We start from the raw sequence: 14,822 nt of genomic DNA, 5'->3' as shown, positions 1-14,822 counted from the left end.
CAGACTTTAGCAAATAAAGCAATTGTTTTGAGCTCAAATAAAAATTAATTTATTGTTTCAAATAGTTCTTTCTCTATATTTCCAATGTAATGTTCCATTTTGTGGAATCATTTTGTTTTCAGTTTGTGATTCAATCTGTAATACACTGCTAATCTGCAAACAATAACCTAATAATAAAAACCAACAAATCTCTGAATAATAACATAACGAATACCTTACCTAACAATAAAAACCCACAAATCTTTAAATAATAACCTAAAGAATACCTTACCTAACGATGATAACCAGCAGAATTAATAACCTATGCCTAAAAGATAGAGCCAGACTTTAGCAAATGAAACAATTGTTTTGAGCTCAAATAAAAATTAATTTATTGTTTTAAATAGTCCTTTCTCTTTCTCTGTATTTCCATTGTAATGTTCCATTCTTCGGAATCGTTTTGTTCTCAGTTCGTGATTCAATCTGTAATACATTGCTAATCTGTAAATAATAATTTAACGATAAAAACCAACAAACCTCTAAATAATAACCTATAAAAACCTTACCTAACGATAATAACCAGCACATATAGCAATCCATGCCTAAAAGATAACGCAAGACTTTAGCAAATGAAACAATTGTTTTGAGCTCAAATAAAAATTAATTTATAGTTTTAAATAGTTTTTTTCTCTTTTTCCGTATTTCCAATGTAGTGTTCCATTTTGTGGAATCGTTTTGTTTTCAGTTTGTGATTCAATCTGTATACATTGTTAATCTGCAAATAATAACCTAATGATAAAAACTAACAAATCTCTGAATAATAACCTAACGAATACCTTACCTAACGATAAACCTACAATTCTCTAAATAATAACCTAAAGAATACCTTACCTAACAATGATTACCAGCAGAAATAGTAACCTATGCCTAAATGATAACGCAAATGAAACAATTGTTTTGAGTAAAAATAAAAATTGATTTATTGTTTTGAATAGATCGTTCGCCTTCTCTGTGTTTTCCAATGTAATGTTCCATTTTATGGAATCGTTTCGTTCTCAGTTTGTGATTCAATCTGTAATACATTGCTAATCTGCAAATAATAACTGAACGATAAACACCAACAACTCTATAAATAATAACATAAAGATTACCTTACCTAACGATAATAACCAGCAGAAATAGTAACTTGTGTCTGAAAAATAACGCCAGACTAAAGCAAATGAAACAATTGTTTTGAGCTCAAATAAAAATTGATTTATTGTTTTAAATAGATCGTTCGCTTTCTCTGTGTTTTCCAATGTAATGTACCATTGTTTGGAATAGTTTTGTTTTCTGTTTGTGATTCAATCTGTAGTACATTGCTAATCTGTTAATAATAACCATACGATAAAAGCCAACAAATCTCTAAAGAATAACCTAAATACCTTACCTAACGATAATAACCAGCAGAAATAGTAACCTATGCCTAAAAGATAACGCCAGACTTTGGCAAAGGAAACAATTGTTTTGAGCTCAAATAAAAATTAATTTATTGTTTTAAATAGATCGTTCGCTTTCTCTGTGTTTTCCAATGTAATGTTCCATTTTTTGGAATCGTTTTGTTCTCAGATTGTGATTCAATCTATAATACATTGCTAATCTGTAAATAATAATTTAACGATAAACACCAACAAATCTGTAAACAATAACCTAAAGAATATCTTTCCTAACGATAATAACCAGCAGAAATAATAATCTATGCCTAATAGATAACGCCAGACTTTAGCAAATGAAACAATTGTTTTGAGCTCAAATAAAAATTAATCTATTGTTTTGAATAGTTCTTTCTCTCTCTCTGTATTTCCAATTTAATGTTCCTATTTTTGAAAAACCTTCCTTTTTTTCAGTTTGCGATTCAATTTGTAGAACAGCGTTAATTTGTTTTGTTCCAATCAAAAAAAAGCATTTGTATATAAAAATGTAATTTGTAATTAGTAAGCTATTTAATTTAACGCTATTAAACTCTATCAGTACTCCCTACCCATGTCGACAAGACGAGTAGTTGTGTAGGTTTGAAGTCAATTGAGGTGGTGGTGCGCAAGAAAAAAATTTATATGACATTATTATTACTATAATTGACTGTGACATTATTGCTGTAACATTATATGTGTTAAGCTGTAACATTATTAACCAAATGTGCACCATTTCAATATATATTTCTTTATTAACACTGCGACGTATATGTTTCTCTATTTCTATTTTTCTGCTATTATAAAGGGTTCTGAAGATATTTATAAAAAATTAATAATACAACTGAAGTAAACACTTCTGTTGAGTAATTTTTAAACTATGCTTGTTTTTTTAACTTGAAATAGTTTTTAGCAAATTTAACTTTTGAATATCTGCGATTATTTCATTTGAGAGAAATCATATGCTCTTATATGGATTAAAATTGCGAGTCCTGTAAATAAGATCAAAATAAAACAACTGTCATAAAATACTAGTGTTCAACTAAATGGTTTATCCATTGATTTGATTTGACATATACGCACCATTTTATTATTTTCCCACTCGCACTCTCCCTATATTCTTGTTCAAATTTTCAATAGTCAATAAAATACTTTTTATTTGTCCACTCTAGATCAAATAAATTTTCTTTAACTTTTAATGGTTGACACTTGATGTTAATACAGTTTTTTTGTCCTCGAGAGAACTACACTCTTCATCAACGAAACCCCGATTTTTGCTCCGTCTTTCGAAGCGAACTAATTGCAATCAACAGGGGACTAGAGAAAATCTTGAGTGAAGGGCACCTTGGAAATACTTGGATACTATCTGACAGCCGTAGTTCAATTCAACACCTCAAAAATTGGGCCCTCATTGGAGATAAAACCAGTTTTTCGATCTTACAAAAAGTAAAGCTCATTTCAAGTCCTCGACGAAGGACANCTTTTGTTGAGTAATTTTTAAATTTTTTTAACATGAAATAGTTTTTAGCAAATTTAACTTTGTAAAATCTGTGATTATTTCATTTGAGAGAAATCAGATGCTCTTATATGGATTAAAATTGCGAGTCCTGTAAATAAGATCAAAATAAAACAACTGTCATAAAATACTAGTGTTCAACTAAATGGTTAATCCATTGATTTGATTTGACATATACGAACCATTTTATTATTTTCCCACTCGCACTCTCCCTATATTTTGTTCAAATTTTCAATAAAATACTTTTTATTTGTCCACTCTAGCTCAAATAAATTTTTTTTTAACTTTTAATGGTTGACACTTGATGTTAATACAATTTTTTTTGTAATATTAATTCATTAATAAAATATGGATGTCCGAAAAACGAAATGTAATTTTCTGATGGGTTCAGCGTTAGTCATTGTTTCAAATTTTACTGTAAGCGATTCAGTTTTTCACATATTTAAAAAATAACATCAGTGATAATTTCTAACTTATAGCTCTATTTGAACAAAAAAATGGTTTATTATGAATCTTTAAATATTTTATATTCGCTGAGTCAAATAAATGCAATAAAAAACATTACGCGTGGTCCACGTCACCAAATTTATAAATAGTTGTCTGATACGAGACTTTTCTTTTAAATTCCTACTATTAGTTCACACTCTCCCTATAAATCTTGTTCAAATTTTCAATCGTTCATGAAATAATTTTTATTCATCCACTCAAGTTCAAAAACATTTTTTAAAATTGTAGGGAATGACACTTGATGTTAATACTATTTTTTCAATTATTAATTCTTTAAATTTAATCAATTTCAACTTTATATGGGAGAAAAAATTATAATTATTTAATAAAAAGTAACTAAAGTAAAATATTTCTTCGTTGAAATTTAGTAGGAATTGACTTTGATTTTTTTTTTATATTACTTGTTCTTGAAATTATTATATTTCATACACAAAACCTTTTTTATGTCTTATTGAATGTAATTTTAGCACATTTCTCTGAAAGTCATACTATGTTATTAAAGTTCTATGCTTGGCCTAAATTGGGTAAATGAAATTTATAAACACTTGGAGAGTTGTGATAGATCCAGTTTTATCTCTTTAAGCTATACATTTGCAAAACAGAGTTTAAAAAGTTTCTACATCAACGTTTCTCAGTACCATTTTGATTCAATACTGTGTCATTTCCAATTTGGGTCGCATCATTTGGTGGAGTTGAACTAGTAGCTCTTTTTTTCAAAATATTATACATTTTGCTGAAAGGTTCTTCTACAACGATGTAAATGATGAAAGCGGCAAATATTGAGAACAGTAAATAGAGTATAAATTCTCCTATCTGAAAAAGAAGCACACCTTTAATCTAAAAAATTAGAATGGAAGAAATTATATACCTCAGATAACAACCTCTTCATTTTTAATAAATAATAATAGTAAATCTGTTTTAAAAAAACTGTTTCATTCGATTTTACTACTTTTAGATGTACACTACCCCATAATAAGTCATAATTTAGTCTTCGGCTACTACACCTCTGACGGGAGTTTGAATACTAGAAAGACAGATGGAGCAAATTGAAAGAATATAAAATACCAGGACAGGAAATTATTGATGGAATCAGCAAATCGAGGTTGTTGTAAGCAGTCTGAATGATGTATTGCCTTGTTTTGTTCGTTTGATTTTGGCAACTGTTCTTTTTAATTTATTTTGATTTTCTTTCTCTCAAGAAATGATCTGTTTTTTTATAATTTAATTTCAACACAAATTTGGTCCCACTCTTTTTTGTTACTCTTGTTAAAAAGCGATGAACTAGATCATTTATTTTTCTGGAATTTGAAAACTATAATAAATTACAAATCGATGGGTGATCTAGTTGCGCCTCCGTTATTGCTGTATTTTTTAAGTGATCTAGTTACGCCACCGATGCTTTTTCAGTTTTGATTAGTTGTTGAGTATGATGATTATTATTTGGTTGAAAAGTTGTGCTTAAGATTATTAAAAAGTTGATAAGTTTTTAATGTTAGTATGGGTAATTTTTTTTCAAACAGAGTTGTATTCTAATTATGTAGTAGTTGATACTTTAATAATTCAGTCGCGTTTTGAATCAATTCTAGTTCGTGTACTAACAGTTACAGTGCGCAGATTCGCCTTTGTTGACTAACTAGAGTAGGATTGAATAAAAAGATTTAATACAATAGTGAGCTGGGGAACAAGTAATGCGCAATTGTGGCTACATTAGTGAAGCAGAAATTGTTAACTTTTTTTTGCTGTTAACCGTTGTAGTGGGCCATTAAGGCAAGGAGTGCGATGGCTCTTGTTGTCCCTTTCCGCCAGCTATGGCCAAGAATTTGACTTCTGCCACATCCATACGTCACATCCGTTTATATGGTGCAACCATTGATACATCCATTTATTCACCCGCAGATCGTAATTTTGACCTACACCAGATGCGATCAATCTCCAATCCAGTACCCCTAGAGGTGTAATTTGATATGGGAACATGGGGGACTTTTTGCCCCTAAAGATTTAACGTGCATCATTCACCATTTACTACACGGGGATTGCTCGGCTGGCTAGATTCGAACTCCCGTTCTCACGAATGTGATCTAGGGTCCTGGAAACCACGTCATCCCAGTCATATCAGTAAAAATAAAATAGTGATTTCGAAAAAAGCTTTTTTGTCCCTTGCCAATAAAGTACGTTTAATTTATTCAAATTTTGTGACAACTATTTATTTAGTGTACTTAAAAATTTATTTTTCTTATTGACGTTAAAGTAAGAAACTTTAATTTTAATTTCAGTGCATGGCGCAAACGTGGTATATAGCTAATACTGTGCAGCATGCAATTATCTCCCTCCCTTAATTGTTACTTACAGGTATTTATTCACTTCTTTTAATTTATTTTTTAACATGAGTTTAGAAGTCTTAATGTCAATAAATTTAATTTTGAATGGATGAAGTGAACTGGATGTTCCGTAATCACCTCCCTTAGTATATGTATTTAAAATTCCTTTAAAAAAACAAGGCAAAAAATGCATTTATTATGGGTCACAAGCTGTGGTCGTGAGTCTTCTTTCAGCCACTACAGTAAAGAAACAAATATATTTTATTTTGTTTCATAGACTTCGGACACAATAATATTTTAAAATTATAATAATTCACAATAATATTTTAAAAATTGTGCTTAAGGGTGATAAAATTTTACCTTCTTTAAAAGTTATTAACCGATTTCGTTTGAATTTCCTGTTTTGTCATTTGAAATAACATACTTTAAAATTACGTAAAAATTTGTGTACAATTCAAATTTTTTTTAAACCGTATAAAAATAATAAAATATTATTCAAAATTACTTTTTTTACAATGAATTATATTTAGATAAACGAATTTAATAATTATGTACAAAATACTCTCAATTTGCCTTAAAGGTCTCGAAAAACGGCGGAATGTGAACATTTATTTCATTTATTACAAATGCACAGAAGACTGGTTATGACACCATAAGTTTTCTGGCTTTCCTATATCTCTGTACATTACAATTTAAAAACACATATACACGAAAACATAATTTAAAAACACAAATTAACAAAGTGCAGAACACGAGTCAGGATAAGTGGCATCAAATATTTGATGTTATCCACACAAAGGAGAACAAAAGGAGAATCACAGTCATCTTTGCCCGGCTGGATTCGAACTCCCGTCCTTACGAACGAGAGTTCAGCACCCTGCCAACCAGGCTGTTTCATTCACAACCTTTTTCTTGTTGTTAAAAATATAATGCCAACTTACTTGTGAAATTCTATCCATGTAGTATCTTTCAGTAATAATAGCATCCCTGAATACCAAATAAAGAGGACTTACTAGGTAAACACAATAACTTATGCGACTTAAAGGAACTAACGACTTTGAAGAAAATGCTTTCTCAACAATACCTAAAAAGAAAATAGTATTTAAAGAAACGGCATTCATTTAATTTGTGCAGTGCTCAAAAAAAGAAAGAAAACTAATAAAAAAGTAATGAGGCAGTGTGTAAAAGCAAAAATAATATGATATAAAATAGAAAGCACATTTAAGTATTTTTTAGGTGGCGAAACACAAAATTGAAGTGAAAAAAAAAATCTGAATAATTAAAAACGAGTTGCATCGCATAGCGAAATTTAACCATTTTCATTTCTTATGTCGTTTCTTTAATTTTTTTGCTTCTACATTTTATGGCCGTTTAATTATTACTGAAGATTTTTTGGAAATTTCGATATTCATCCAGAAGTAAGCAAACCACCATGCTTACTTAAAATAGTCTCAATTCCTCTATTTAATTTGCTTTTATTATGACTCTAAAGGTGGTAATTTAATTGAGAGGACAATATTCAAATAAAAGTTGTAACTTTGCGAAAAGCAAAATTTATAGTTAATTCAGTTTATAAAAATGTGAGTTGAATATTACTTAAGAAACTGCTGTGTTTTTCTTCTGTGATCAACTCGTAGAAGAAATTTTTTCCATCTTTTTCTGTTCCCAATTTTAACTTTTATTTCGAATATTCAATTTTTGGGCGCGTGGAAGCTTTTCAAATTTTTTTTTACATTTAAAAAAAAAATACTTAAAAATTAGTGGATTTTATTAATATTGATAAAAATGCTAATAAAATCCAATGAAAAACCACGAAAAAATTAAAAATTGCATCTCTCTCTGTAACTTTGAGAAAAATAAATTGAACGAAAAATAGTTTTTGATAATTAGTTATTTTATCTTAAAAAATAATAATAAAAATTGATTATTATAAACTAATTATTAAAAACTTAGTAATTATTATAATTATTTATTAGTATTTAATTTTAATATATTGTAATATTAATTTGCAAAATAATTATTTATTAGTATTTAATTTTAATACATTGTAATATTAATTTGCAAAAATAAGAGCTAAAATTTTTTTTTTCGTAATAAAAATCCTTTAATGCATTGTGCTAAATTTGTAAATGATCAAAACTAATGTCGGTTCTAAACAAAAATAATTTTTGAAGTATTATTTAATGGGCTAAGAGTGTTTAGGTAATGACAGTATATGCATTAACGATTTTGTGAAAATGTAGAAATGACCCGTCAGATTATACAGCAGTTTCTCCTTTCCATATAAATAGTTTACAAGTTTGTAGAATTTCCTTTAACACCAAACATACCAACACTTAATATATACCTATTTCTACCATAGCCGGTCTACCATAGCTAATTCATTGCTCAACGCGTTTTTTTTACATATACAGGGTTTTTCCATTGTACATTTTCCGCAAGCATATTTCTTCTAATTATCATATGACCATCATATATAAGACTAATTTTAATAATTATAATTCTTATAATTAGTATTTTTTCTTCTAAGAACTTGTGCTTCCAAACGGTTATTTGACCGGTTATGGTATGTTTAGTGTTAAATTGCAGCACCAAAGGAAAATAATAATAATGCTTACATAGGAACCGTGGTGTTTATCAACAAAATCTTTATAAAAACTGTACAAAGTACAGTATTCATACTTCCGAAATTATCACGATCTGGATATCCAGATATAAATGTGCTACCCAGTACTATCCATTATAAATAAAAGGGATACCTAGTACCAGTAAAAGTACTATCAAATGCCATCCTCTTAGTAACAGGTAAAAAATTCTATGATCTCAGGAATCGGGTTTTAAGTGGGGGTGGTAAAGTTAAGGAGAAACTTTCATATTGCTATTTAGACATATGAGGTATTGTTCCCAATACAACTATCAAATGCCATCCTCTTAGTAACAGTTAAAAAATTCAATGATCTCAGGAATCGGGTTTTAAGTGGGGGAGGTAAAGTTAAGGAGAAACTTACATATTGCTATTTAGACATATAAGGTATTGTTCCCAATATATATATATATATATATACATATTTTTTACGCTAAAATGATAAATACCGAATTCGAGCAGATTTAACTGGTAATTGCTCTTGTTTTATGAGGATTTTATGTATAAGATGTACCATTTTTGATTGATTCTTTTTTTATTCAACATAGCTAATGATACAGGTAAAAAAGTGTTTGTTGCCTATTTCTTTTGCGCTGAATTGGAAGGCTTTTTACTTATTTAGACTTTTGACAGTGCTATCAAAATAAAGGTAGTGTTTGTGTATTTTTTAAGCTAAAGTTAATGAAAATAAGTAGATAGGACAAATAGTTTAGAAGTTATAGCTTTTGATAATTAAATACAGTCAAACTCCGCTATAGTGAACTTTCAATGGACCGACATTTTGGTTCACTATAACTGGGAGTTCACTTTATCCATACAGCAAACCCTTTTAACCATAGGTTCTGAACTCCTCCCTTTTATTACGCATTATTTAAATAAATAACCCATGAAATAAAATACAAAAATGACTAAAAAACAATGTAGTAGTAACAAAAAATGAATTAAATTTTATTACTCTTCGTCTCTGCGTACAAAAAAATTTAGGGATGGCCTTTAGTTAGAGATGAGAAATTGAGATAAAAGAAGCGAACAGGAAAAAATGCTTACGGATACATACCACTCTTTGTAGAAATTTCAAAATAACCAGAAAATGAAGAAGAAAAAAATCAGCCTTAGACAGAAAAAAGATCATACTATCCAACTTCCTCTCTTGTTTTGGTTCACGATATCCACAAAAAATAACATTATATGTGTATAGCAAGGTACAGGAGTGAACGTTTTGTTCGCTATAAACCGAACGAGTTCCCTATAAACCGTGCTCATTATAGCGGGGTTTGGCTGTATTTATTTCTTCATTTATATTATAATAAAGTGCTTTTTCCTCTTCCCTTCCATTTAATTATGATGGGAAATGCCGTACAATAATTTACCACACATTGCGAGGAGGGTTTCAAAACAATTTGTTGCAGGGTAGAATTTTATTTTTGGATGGTAAGGTTTTGAGACAATTTTTGAATTTTCTTTACCCTCCAATACATGGGTTGAATAAGTATAATTAAGTTTCTTTTATCCTTTTCACCGGGCCTTTAAAAATGCGAGAGGACATGGTTCAAAATACGACTTTTTTAAAACTTGATTTTTTCATGAACTACTCAAGTTTTGTATTTTGTCATTCAAAAATACGGTCATTAAATTGATTTAAAAAATTGTATAACTTATAGCTTAAAAATGTTAGACTATTATTAAATAAAATAATAAATATTTACTAAAAGTGATATTTGGCACGGTATTTAGATAAATGAATTTTATAATTGTGCTCAAAAAGTTTTGCATTCGCTTAAAAAAATTTCGAGTTATGAGGAAACAGGCTAAAAGTAGAATTAACATTATGGAGTCCAAACTTTGAGTCGCTCGCCTGACCAAAAGTCTAAGGACCATATTTCCTAGAATGCGACTATGCTTCATATTTTGAGGGTCAGAAATCTTAATCCGTTGAAAAGAAAGTATGTTTATTCAGAGAAAATACGTTTCTGTATATAATATTCTGTATATATATATATATATATATAAGTATATAAAAAATATTTTTCAAAGTTTTTTTAAAAAGTATTGTCATTTAGGTAAAATGGTCACTAAAGGTCCATAATGATGTTCTAGCTGACGTCACACTAGCGATAGGATCCAATTGCATTTTCCATTAAAATTTCAAGACAAGGTGGATTTCAGCTGAACATAAAAGACCTTGCAAGCCTAGATTTAAAGTTATTTTCAACTTGAGAGTAACTTTATTAAAGGGTTTTTTCAAGTCAACCTCGATTTGAGGTTTTCATATAGAAGGTTGTTTTCCAAAAGGTTTTGGATTAGGATAATGTGTGTAGCATAAAGATCTCGTTTTAAGGTTAGAATATTTACTCGTAAACTACATCACAAATCTTTTTAGGTTTACATTAAAAGGTTTTTGCTGAGTTAAAATAAACCTTATTTTGATATCTGGGTTTATATATTTTGAGAGTAAGAAATCTTAATCCGTTGAAGAAAAGGTATGCTAATTCAGAAAAAGTAAGTTTGTGTTAAATTTAGTAACTTTAAGTATCATCTTCACTAATTAATTAGCATATTTGAGGTGACCCCCATCAAACCAGTTGAAGTCCTAGAACGTGATCAAACATTATTCAATTGTTAGATCAAATTCCGATAAGATCAAATTAGAATATCCGAATTAGATCAAGTTAGAATATCCGTTCAAATTATTAGATCCGGTTATTAGGTTATCCGAACTTTAGATCAAAAGTTATTCAGGTTATTTTTTTGCGAACTGTATATTTTAAAACCTTTGTCAAAAATGTGGCAAAGTTAGTCATAGTAAGTCTTAGATTGAATGTATAAATTAGATTTTTAGTCTATGATTCCTTTTAATTATTTTCCATGATAAAATTCGTCATTTAACCCTCTGATTCCGATCGAGTCCTAGAATTTGTGTCCCTTCATTACGGGAGTTTTCTGAAAGCAGTTTCTATGATTGAACTCGTCCAAAGCGATCTTCCTGTGAGGGGTTGAGGAGGGGTCATCGTTTTCTCGCAGTTGAATATTCAAAATCACTCATGCGGCAAAGGAGGGGAATTGTTGACAAATTAGAACATTTACATGAAATATAAGTTTTCCGAAAATAAAAGTTTAGCACCTTATTGGCGATTTTCAAGTAGAGGAGTAATAAATTATACTTTAATTTTTTTCTTTCTTTTATTTATTTCGTTCTTTCTTCCTTTTTTTCTATTCTTTCGACATTTTAAATAAGAGAGGAAGACTCTTTTGATAAGTGCCGAATATTCAAATTATCTCATCCGTTTAATTTTTGTATAAGTACAGCGATTTATTAATTTTATTTAATGCAACATGGTTTATGAAATCTAATATTATGANTAAGAAAAAGCTTCTTAGTTGTGCTTTTCAAAATAGTTTTCAATGTAAGTAAAATGATAGTATTGGCGTTTTTCTTGAAGGCCAAATTTCAAAGCAAAAAGCAACCCATTCAGAAGAAACTTAGGGGAAGGATAATAGTTTGAGTAATTGAGGTAAACTGCCAACCCTTCTCTTTGTTCGTCCTCCCCTTAACTGACCCCCATTTCTTTCCCCACCCAAGAATCTCTTTTTCTACTCTCCCTACCCCAAAAAAACCAGACCGTCACGAAACGACACTTGCCGTAGTTTACTTGTAAATGTCTTTTCATGACGCTTCGGATGCAAGGGGTTAAAAGTTATCGTGATTTTTTTAATGTTAAACAGTATGAGATGTGCTATTTTCCAAATTGTAACATTTTCCCATTACAGTAGTGGATAGCCAACTCATGATATTAAAAAGAGACGATTACTTGCCATTTTATTTTCAAATTTTTTTCTTCATATTTTGTTCTCAATATCTCATTTTTGTGTGCTCAAAATTTGCTAAATGACAAAAATATGAGAGACAAAAATTTGGATAAATCATGTCTTGTATCTCTATTTAAATCTTTCATTTCAATTTGAAAAAGAAGAAAAAAGAACTAAGGTCATATATCTTCGACTTACCTTGTAGGTATTTAGTTGTAGTAAAACGACAGTTACAACTAAAGTTGTTTGCAGTTAATTAAATGAAAAGCTTTGGAAAGTGATTCTGTTCCCTCTAAAGTTTTAAACTTAAAAGATTAATATAATTAATATGCTAATATAATTAATATAGGGAAATATACTGACAAAATCGGACACAAAACGTACTTTCTTTAATTAAACATACTTTTTTTCCTCCATAGTTTCTGATTTTTGACCGCCTATAAGTCCCGCAGTGACACGGTTCCCAGTGGAACACCGAAGTCAAGCCTCAGTGGCCTGCGATCAGTAAGCGGGTGGGTGACGACTTTGATCAGACTGCGTAGGGGCCGAGGGTGCACGGTATCGGTCCTCGTTAAACTATTCTACCGTGAAGTGCTCAACCTTGAAACGTAGATCGTAGGGCTACCAAAGCAGGGGAGCCATCTCCTCTGCTGAGGATCAAAATTGTGATGGCATGTCTTCGAATCATCTTCAGGGATGTTTCCCAGACCGTCGCCAATAGCCCATTGTGCAGCTCTAGTGTGACGTAAATAAAATACCTACCTAACCCCTATAATATTAATTTAATTTTTTGCGTGTTTCGCCATGTCACGAGATATTTTTAAACGAATGGAAAAAATTTTGCACACCCTTATAAAATTCGTATGTCCAAAATTAATTCCATAAAATGTTTTAGCAAATATTTATTATTTTTTATTTTATTTAATGATGGCTGAAAGAATTTTCAAATGTGAAGTATATAATTTTCACATCGTTTAAAAAAATTATTTTACACTGCAAAAATACCAAACTCGAGCGAAATCGGTTGCCATAGTACCACAGAAATTGAATTATAAAAATGCTATATTCATTAAATCTGATTTTTCATAACCTATTCAATCAATTCCGCTCAAATTTTGCATTTCGCTATTTAAAATTACATCCTTGGAAATTCTGTAGAAATGTATACCTGCTCAATTAATTTTTTTTTCCACCTATTATTAAATAAAATATTAAAAATATTAAATATATACTAAAAATAATAAGTAGCATGGGTTTATCTTTGAATAAATAAATTTTATAGTTGTGCACAAATTTTTTTAAATTCGCTTAAAAAGTTCTCGAGATATAAGCAAAATACGAAAAAAAAAATTATATTAAGGGGACAAAACTTTTCCTCAAAAAACTATAAGCCGATTTAAAACAAATTTTGAATCTTATCGCATTAAATTACTTTAATAGTGAAAAATGAAATTGAAAATAAAAAAAAAGGTTTGTTTATTCTGAGAGAGCAAATATTTGCTGTCAAATACTTAATTTTAAAAATCACTCACTGGTCAAATGTTTGAATGATAATGAATAGCAATTTCATTTCAATGGAATCATTCTAAAAATATTTAGCAAGTCATCTANTAAAAAAAAAGGTTTGTTTATTCTGAGAGAGCAAATTTTTGCTGTCAAATACTTAATTTTAAAAATCACTCACTGGTCAAATGTTTGAATGATAATGAATAGCAATTTCATTTCAATGGAATCATTCTAAAAATATTTAGCAAGACATCTATTTTTAAAATAGAAAAAATAGAAAATAGATTCAGAAAAAAATTAAATTTCAACACCTTCCACTTAATTAAAGAAATACTTTCTTTGATTTTGAAACAAAAAATAAATATTTCAGCACCTCCTTGACGAGTCGCACAAATATACAGTATCCAACTAGTAGCCAATGCCATTCCAGTGATTCTTAAACTGTCGTAAAATGCCATTATCTTGAAGTTTTTCGTTGGCATAAAGTTTAAAGCTGTTGCAAAGGCGTAACAAAGTATAGACACAATCCATCCAACAAGAAGCCAAATCTATAAACAGAAATGAAATCATTTTTTAAAATACAATAATTATACTGTTTAATTCATGTAAAATGTTAAGCAATAGCGTGAAAAGGTTTTAAGACAAATTTTACCTCCAAGATTAATTTTACATGATAGTTTTCAAACATTATTGTGAATACAAATAGAATGAATCCAGTAAGGATAAGTTTTGACCTTTAAATCTGTGCAATTATTTGCGCCACCACCGGTCGAGAAATTTTACATTCAGTATTATATAGTTGATATCTGCAACAACTAATACTACGTGCTGTAACTGATACTAATGCTGACCATTTCAGGTTTTCAGGTAATTGAAATTATTTACGCCACCACCTAGTGAAGAAATTTTACATTCTGTATTATATAGTTGATGCCTGCAACAGCTAATACTACGTGCTGTAACTGATACTAATGCTGACTATTAAAGGTTTTCAGGTAATTAAAATTATTTGCGCCACCACCCAGTGAAGAAATTTTACAGTCAGTATTATATAGTTGATAACTGCAACAACTGATACTACGTGCTGAACTAATGCA

General features: G+C 29.5%; 1 protein-coding gene across 1 annotated transcript; it reads right to left on the bottom strand.

Moving 5' to 3' along the window:
* Window positions 1–4,000: 4,000 nt before the first annotated feature.
* Window positions 4,001–14,273, bottom strand: LOC122272635 (nose resistant to fluoxetine protein 6-like; the record flags this gene model as incomplete). Its single annotated transcript, XM_043056535.2, is given in 3 exon segments — window positions 4,001–4,263; window positions 6,710–6,852; window positions 14,099–14,273. Coding segments are annotated over 3 exon segments (510 nt in total), but the record flags the coding sequence as incomplete, so codon positions are not given.
* Window positions 14,274–14,822: the final 549 nt, after the last annotated feature.

This window comes from Parasteatoda tepidariorum, chromosome 7 (assembly GCF_043381705.1).
Source record: "Parasteatoda tepidariorum isolate YZ-2023 chromosome 7, CAS_Ptep_4.0, whole genome shotgun sequence".
In the NCBI taxonomy this organism is placed as follows: Eukaryota; Metazoa; Arthropoda; class Arachnida; order Araneae; family Theridiidae; genus Parasteatoda; species Parasteatoda tepidariorum.
Note: the sequence above shows the minus strand (reverse complement) of the source record. Positions and strands in the feature narration are given on the sequence as shown.